Genomic DNA, 8572 nt, shown 5'->3' with positions numbered 1-8572 from the left:
TATGTATAAATTTCACAAGACAGTTTGATGCTGTTATAAAAATTAAGATTATGTTTTACAATGTATACGAATTGCGGTCTACGACTCGATAACCAAAAGGTTTCTTTGTACACCAGGTCCTTAGACTAAACTTTTTGAGCGCCTATTTTTTATCATTCAATTAACAATATATACTTAATCATAGCAACATCAAGTAACTTTTTTTAGTTTTTATTAAAACAGCTATCTAAAACCAAACACTAAAGCATTTCGTAAACTTAAGTATAATTTGTTTACAATATATTAATTTCAGTTGAAAAATAAGTGTTCATTAAATGGTTTAAGTACTACAGTTCATAGTTAACAATTATGAATGTCAATTTAACTAACATTGTTTAGATTTAGGTATGAAATAATAACTTACTAAAGAATTTTTAAAGAAAAGCTGTTCAAAATCGTAGGTTTTCCTAACAGTATCAAGTTCCATAAATATCAGATTTATTATTTATCCGATTAACAATGTATTTATACTCTTACGGGATAGAGTTAAGCAACTTTTTGAACTGGCCAGCCAGAAAAATTAAAAAAAAAATAGCAGGCCTGAGCTGTTAAATAATTTATCTCGGGCTGCATATTGTCGAAAATTATACTATTTAAGTAAGATACGCTCTTAGATGTAAAACTGAAAGAAAATAGTCAATATAAACACTGATCAGTGTGACAGACAACTATAATAAGATCAAACTTGAAATATGACTCACAATTTTTGTTTTCAAGATAAAAATTTGTCAGGGGCCAGATGTCTCTGTTAAACGGCCCGCACATTTTTTACCCCTAGTTGTAGAATATAACTTATGATTATTAAAAATCACCAAAAATGTTTGCCTTAAAAATGCTTGTAGAATGTATAAAAAAATTGTCTATTCTTGTTTTGTTTATCGAAAAATTTCTAGAAATATTTACAAGTTTGAAAATATTTTCATAAAATATTAAGTTTAGATATCAAATTATCATACTAACTACTTTTACCTTGCTAATATATGATGATTAATAAATATCAATCGTCTAATTCATATAAGAAGTTTGCAGTTAAATAGAACATGAACTAATTACAAAAAAAATTCTGTGCAATCTATAATTAATTTATAACAATGAAAACAAGATGTCTCAGCACACTACAACAAAAACATTCTAATTTATAGTTTTATTGACATAATAAAAACTATTAATATAATTACGGAATATATGACAAGTGCAATTTCATTGTTAAAAATTTATTACACAATAAAAATTTAACTACACATACATTAAATGTTTTTGAAATAGCAGGCAACAGTAAACAGTTTGTCAGTTGTTAAATTTTTACAGATACATTTCTTCAAAGGTCATTTATAAACCAAATTATAATTTTTTTCCTTGTAATTTTTTTTATTAGTTTCAAGTAATCTCGAACTTTCGTTTTATTATATAAACTTCTAAATGTTGTTTGAATAAAAATTTGATTCAACTATAAAAATACTGCAATAAAAAAAGTGCTTTTTACGCATGAAAAATAAATTAATAGGAATAAATAAGAATCTTCATATTTAAAAAGTACAAAAATTTCTTTAAAAAATAATTATAACTAATCATTGGAGCACCTTTTGAATAATTATAAGAACAAATGGATTACTCAATTTGTGTGGGCTCAAAAAAAAAACAATGACCAAAGAAAAATAGGCGGTGACTGTAGATAGTAAAAAAAAAAAATAATCCTCTATGCTGTAGACGACAGCTCAGGAGTTGATTCGATCAGACTGCTGGGCATGTCAAAGCAAACCGATGGAGGAGGAGGTAATGTGAACATGTTGGCAGGTAACCGGTAGTTTCGATTTGCCACATAACTCTGCATGAGCGGTGGAATAGGCAACTTGCTAGCCCTTTCCCGCGTTATTTTTCCTCCCATGGAAGTTCTTATAGCGTGTCGACTCAATTCTGATAATGATAGTGGTGCAGCTGTAGAAAAAAAAATAATTAAAAACACACTCGATAATGTTTTACACTAATAGGAAGTTAAAACGAGTACTTACGTTTAGAGCCATTGATGTAGGTCATTCTGATTTCACAGTTTCCCCACACACAACTGACGATCGGATACAGAGTTTTTCCTTTCAAACCGCTGAATGCAACTCCATGATATTGACCGTTGACCATGAAACTTAAAGTTCCTGCTTCCATATCTAAAATCACTCGGACCTTCTTTGGCACAGAAAGCGTTTGACCCGAAGTACCAGATTCAGCATAAACTTTTCTGTGCTTACTTGACTTTCCACCGTGGTAAAGCTTGTTGCGTCCAAGATCCCAGCCCCATGACTTATCCGTAGATCCAACTAAGGACCTGTAACCAAGACAGGTCAGGGGAGCTTCTTTAGTGCAGACTCCAATGATGGCATGAGTGCCACGCTGACGCACGTCCCAGGAGATATCCCAGACATGAAGACCTCGCGTGTAAGCAACCTTTCCTCTGCATGCGTCAGAAGATTGTGCCACTGGGTGTCTGTGGACAGTCAAGCCTTCGTTCTTCACAAACAGGTTGTCAGACTTGTCATCAGAATTCCACCCGTGCTTTTTTTGAGTTTCTACATCAACCGGTGCCTTGTCAAGCAACACATCAAGTCTACAATTTACATAATATTTAGTAAAGTGATCAGACTTTTTTTCTACAACTTAGGTTATAATAACTTACTGATGAGGAACTTCAGGTTTGACTGAAGAGATGTTAGAGCTTGTTGCGTGTAGATGCTGAGATTTAGATCTCTTGCGACTGCCCTTGGCATGCCGAGATAATCTCGATGAAACTGCAGCAATTGCACTGCTGCCAGTGTGCCCTCTTGGTTTCGGAAAGTTTCTGCCACCAATTGACACTGGAACTGATGCATTGAGGTTGCCGTGAGATGAACTCGAAGTAATGGACTCTGATGAAGAGCTGGTGTCAGCACCGTTAGAGTTGTTGCGCTTGAAAAGTTTACTCCACATTTTGTTGAAGGGCATGTTTACCATTTCTTGTCTGCAAAATAGAAAACATAAGTATTCATGTTGTTATTTTGAAACACATAATTGACAACCACATAAATTTATCAACTATAAATTAAAATTATTAAAACTAGATTATTATTATAATGGTTCACTTTTATGTTGCTTTAAAATATTTAAGTGTGATCTTCTAAAATTAGGTATAGCTTGATTAGTTGCAGCAGCACACAAATATTTGTAAATCAATAAACATGCAAAAGGTATAGCAAAAACATTATGAATTGTATAAAAGATTTTATGAAGTTAAATGGTTCATTATGTTATTTTCCAGTTCTAACAGAAAACTCTTTCACTTTAAATCCTATTTTTAAGTTTATTAAAAGAGAAAGGTAGTAATATAAGTTTATAAAATTAATAAAAACATTGCTTTTTTGTTAGTAAATGTTTCTTTATAATTGACCAAAACTAATTCACTTATTGAAGTTATAAAACACTTATTATTAAAATTATTTTTGTTTTTTAAAATCTTGTTTAAATATTTTTGTATTTAAAATCTAAGAAGAAAATAGAAACTTATTAAATCACAAATATTAAACTTGGTACTTTTATCTCACCAGCTTATCCATAAGGAGATCTTATCAAAGAATCGAGCACCATCAACCGTAATTGGCTACCATTGATCAGATGTTACTACAGGCCAGAAGGCAAAAATTCACATTTCTGCCTTCATACTGGCCTTTTCACACTGAGGTAGCCAAATGGCAATGTACAAAACCTTCAACAAAATTGCTCCTGTTGCACACATTTAAAAGTGGCATAACAGCTAGAGCTATTTACAGTTTTTTATTTACTAAGAACCTTTAAAAATTTTAAATGGTAAAGTTATTCTTAGCCTAAGTTGCCTTGAAAATTATTAAGAAAGTTAATAATAAAAAGTTTTAATGAAATTCAGGCAACTTAGTTTTAAAAAATAGTTAAATTTAAGACTAAAATTTTAATTAAATCTGTAGAGAGTTTTACTATGCTAATTAACTACTTAAAATAAAAACTATAGTAAACTTAAATTTTATTTTTATTTTAAATCATTTAATTTTAACCTGAAAATATCTTGTTATACTAAACTAGTAACTTATTAATTTTATAAACATAAAATGTTTTCTTGCACTATTTAAAAGTCTTTTATTTTATTAATCTAAAAATTGTATGTTACAAAAGTATATCAACTTTTTAAAATTCTTAAAGTTTGAATTATTAATTAGTTATAGTAACTAAAATTTCACAAAAACTTATTGAATAACAAGACATAGATAACATGTCATGCAACACTTGTTATGTAATATCATTAAGTAAAATATTGTTTAAATAAACAAAATGTTTGTGTTAAACTGTTAATTAAAATAATTAATTATTTTACTAATATTTAAACTCATGTTTATGGCTTTTATGTTATCAAAACTAAAAAAAACAATGTTAAAATGATCAATTAAAAAAAACAAGAAAAAATAAATGAGAAAAGTGAGAGAGGAGCAGCGCACACTGAAAGCATTTGTAATGAGTGGAAAATTTTACAAAAACTGCCAGCGTTAAAATAGTCAGCAAAACAATGATGTATACGTAATAGAAAATTTTTACTTTACACAGCATAACAGAAAAAAACCATATTTCTAACTTTAACAGTTTAAAAAGCTAATTTACTTTTAATTTGAGTTTTTTTAATTTCTGCATTATTTAAAATTAATTTTAGTATCTTTTACTTTCATAAACAATTAATATATCAATAAAAATTACTGATCTTACAAACTTAAATAAACTAAAAGCCATGCTGACTATACATCTTATCTTTGATAAAATTCTCTAAGTAAAGAAAGTGTTTTTCAAAAAAAATATTAAATTAAAATTTACTAAACAGATGATAAATATTTAGTTTCAACATGCATAAATTAAACATAAAAACACAACTTACTAAAATTTAACAATTTGCTATTACTACATAAAATATACACACATAAATTTTATACAACAAATATTATAAGTTGAGAAAGTTAAATTTTAAATGTATTATTTAAAAATATACATAAGTATAAATGTAACAATTGTTTAGAACATAATAAAAGTTGTTAAAGAGCAACATAGACTGTGAACCATCATTTAAAATCCCTACAATACTTTCCAACTGTCTTGTTTTTAAAACTCACCTAAATGTTAAAATAAAGCTGAAGTGAGTGCTAAGTTGTAGTATATTGAAGTTATAAACTAGGAGATCCTAAGCCTAACTGGTAAAATAAGATATGAATTAACAGTAAGCACTCAGGCTTTTATATAGCTACTCTCTCAAATGAGCTGGCTAAGCATTTGAAGCTTCCCCAGAAATTTCCATTACGTCACGCAAGCTGCACACCCACAAACAAAGCGCAGAGTAAAAAAGAGACAAAAAAGTAAAAAAGTAAGAAAAGATAAGCTGAAATTAAATGAGTGTTTCAGCAATGTGTGTGCTTACGCAAAACTATGGAGAATTTTAAAAAACAAACCAAATTTAATACGCTAATTATGAAACTTTAAATTTACAACTATTTCTAAAACCGAATAATTAAATAAATATTTAATTATTTTTCTTCTACGAAAAACAAAAGCCTTTTTTGTCTCAGCTCATCTCACTTTTAAATAAGTTACGTAAATAATGTTAAACCTTAACTCTCTAAAAATAAATTCTCTGACCTAAATAAAAAAAATTTTGCTAACATTTTTGTTAAAGCAAAAATTAGATAAATAATCCAACTTTTTTATACAAATAAAATGTGCTTAACGCTGAGTTTACATAATATAAGGCATAGGAAATAATTAAAACAACTTTTCCTCTAAAGATTTAGATTCAATAAAACTGCTATAAATTTCGTGTTTACATTTTTACTTAGAATATAAGCAACAAAAACTATTAAATAAAAGAAACCTTTGGCTTGAATTGTAAAGCTAATTAAAAAGTTTTAATCAGAAAGCAAACGTCTATGAAAATAAGTATATCACAATCAATATGAAAAAGATTTTTTTTATAGGTATATGTATCTTTTGAAATTTTATTACAGTTCAAATAACTCAACTCAAGTTCTTATTAAAAAAACTAAGGGGCTATACCTAAAAATAAAGTCAACTTTTAACAACTAAAAATGTTATATAAAGTTTTAAACAAATAAAGTATTATAGGTAAAAAAAACAATAGAAAAAATTTTTTTTTAAAGAGATAATCTACAATTGCATTTGTATCTATTTTTAGTAAGTTTAGAAAACTTATTTTTACCATATTTCAAAAAATAGTTAAAATCAAAAGTTAAGAGAAGGTCCAATTATAATTTTAAAATATTGGAAAAAATAACTTAAAAGTATTATTCAAAACGACTGAGAGTTATCAAAATTCAAAATGGATAAATTTGACGTGTCGTAATAAAATTAAGTTCTAATAAGCTATTCGTGATATATTTATTTAAGCTGTTATCATCTATAAATCTAAAGATTTATTTTTTAAATTATTTATAACTGAAAAATTATATTACGAAATTTCTAAGAGATAATTTTTTGTAAATTAAGAAGTAGTAAACAAACTAATAAGTGTACAAGAAATTCTAATAAACTGGTAAAATAACTTTAATTTGTTTATAAATGTTTTTATCTTTAGATAAGTAATATGTTATCAAATTCTACTGTATCTTAATTTTGAAAGCTTATAATCATACATTAGAATACAGTTAATTAAAAAATTTAAAACTTATTTCATAATTATTATAATCTATGAGAGAGAACTTTTGACCCAATTTTATCATTTAAACATTTGGTAGCTATAGCAAAAAATTTTTTTAACTAAACTACTTAAAACTTAAGCTATCAAAATAAAGTAGTATGCACTTCAATAAATGTTGTTTTTACAAACTTAGTTTTGAATTTGAAAATGTGCTAAAGCATATCGACGATACTAAAAGCAAAATTAAAATAAGACAAAAGTAGTTTGGTTTGAAAAAGTACTTTTTTATTGATTACTATAGTTTTTTTAAATTACTAGGGACCACGGCAGACTTTTTGCAACATATCGCAGCTTGCAATAATTTTTTAAAGAAAAAAAAAAGGCTTTCGATTCCTGTGTTAGAATCTTTTTCACTTTTGTCAAAATTTTAAACTTATTAGAAACTTATATTAATAAATATTAGTAGTTATGCAGTATATTGTTTTAAATGTTTTACTAAAATTTTGCATCAGAAAAACTTTATTTAAATACAATTAAAATAAAACCGTTATTTTTCAATATTTTATTGTTATAAACTTTAGATTGTATCAAAATATTCGACGATTGATTTTTTTTATTTTTACTTTTATTAAAAAAATATTAAACGTTTTTAAAAAAAAAAAAAAAATACTTAAAAATAACGGTTTCATTGATTTTTTGTGATATTTTTAAAAGTTTTGAGATTTTTAAGGTCAGCCTCTAGTGATTTTGTGCACAGTAATTTGCTTTACTTTTTTTTAGTATCCATGTAATTTAAATAAATACTTGATTTTTTTTTCAATCTCTATTTCATATAATTTTTAAGTTTTAATGATACTTCTGAACAATTTTGTTATGTTGTTTAACAGTAAATACAACTCAACTATATAAAAAATGGTTTTTGTATCAAAAATTTATAAATTGTTATCAAAATACTTTATTTTATGACCTCCAGTGCACAGCTTTAAAAAATCCAGTAATCGTATATCAGTTTATCAATTTATTATAAAGAGATACTTTTATATAGATTTCGTTTAAGTAAATATAACTTGTTTCAAATTTTATTAAAGTTGTTACCAACAGTTATTAATAGCTATTTAAAAAATTTTAAGTCTAAACTTTAAATCTAAAAAAAAAAATTTTAACTGATGACCTATATTTAATAATACATTCGATGCATTTAAAACATAAATTATAATAATAACAAATTTAAACAATACTCTTTTCTTTTTAAACACTATCACATGTTTCTGTGTGTTCGTGTTGACCAGTTTAACACACTTCAACGGAGCTATGAAGTTCAAAAAATAGAGTATTAAATTAATAGAAATAGTATTGTTTTAATTTGTTATTAATATATATTCCAGTGAACTTGTTTCACTAAAGATTTTATTATCAAACGCTTAAATTTATATTTTGAAAAGTTAAATTGAAAATAGTGATTAGAATATTTATAAAAATAATATACATCTTAAACATTTTTTTGAATAAAACAACTTTACCATATTTAGAATTTTTAATATTATTTTTTACGTTTTAAAAGAGAAATAAGCAATTTAATAAAACAGAAATACATTTTAAAAATATTAGGGAGAAAAACTTGAACTTGAATACAGTTCAAGATTTCAATGCGTTTAGTTCTTTATACGTTTTTCAAAGTATCTATGGTATATGTATGTGATTCTACGTAGGTACAAATTTACCAATGGTTCGTCTGCAACTGTATCAAAAAGTTGTAGACATAGCTCAACAGTTACAATATTATATTTTAATTTAATTATACGGCGTGTAAAATGCACTTTTAATTCTAACAACAAAAATTTTGACATTAAC

General features: G+C 26.2%; 1 protein-coding gene across 2 annotated transcripts; it reads right to left on the bottom strand.

Annotated features, from left to right (window-relative positions):
• Positions 1-1228: 1228 nt before the first annotated feature.
• LOC145830242 (SPRY domain-containing SOCS box protein 1-like) lies at positions 1229-5286 on the bottom strand. Of its 2 annotated transcripts, none has more exons than XM_082938173.1 (4): positions 5187-5286; positions 2705-3025; positions 2049-2635; positions 1229-1974 (listed from the first exon to the last, which is right to left on the bottom strand). In XM_082938173.1, the coding sequence occupies exons 2-4, from the start codon at positions 3016-3018 to the stop codon at positions 1736-1738; spliced, it is 1140 nt and encodes a 379-aa protein (XP_082794299.1). In that variant the 5' UTR covers positions 3019-3025; positions 5187-5286; the 3' UTR covers positions 1229-1735. The 2 variants fall into 2 exon arrangements, with proteins under 2 accessions (XP_082794299.1, XP_082794300.1); XM_082938174.1 differs by lacking the exon at positions 5187-5286 and adding an exon at positions 3606-3989.
• Between the last annotated feature and the right edge of the window lie 3286 nt (positions 5287-8572).

Source organism: Thalia democratica, chromosome 2 (genome assembly GCF_965202585.1).
Source record: "Thalia democratica chromosome 2, ktThaDemo2.hap1.1, whole genome shotgun sequence".
Classification (NCBI taxonomy): domain Eukaryota; kingdom Metazoa; phylum Chordata; class Thaliacea; order Salpida; family Salpidae; genus Thalia; species Thalia democratica.
The sequence above is the reverse complement of the archived record's forward strand: the minus strand, read 5'-3'. Positions and strand labels throughout refer to the sequence as shown.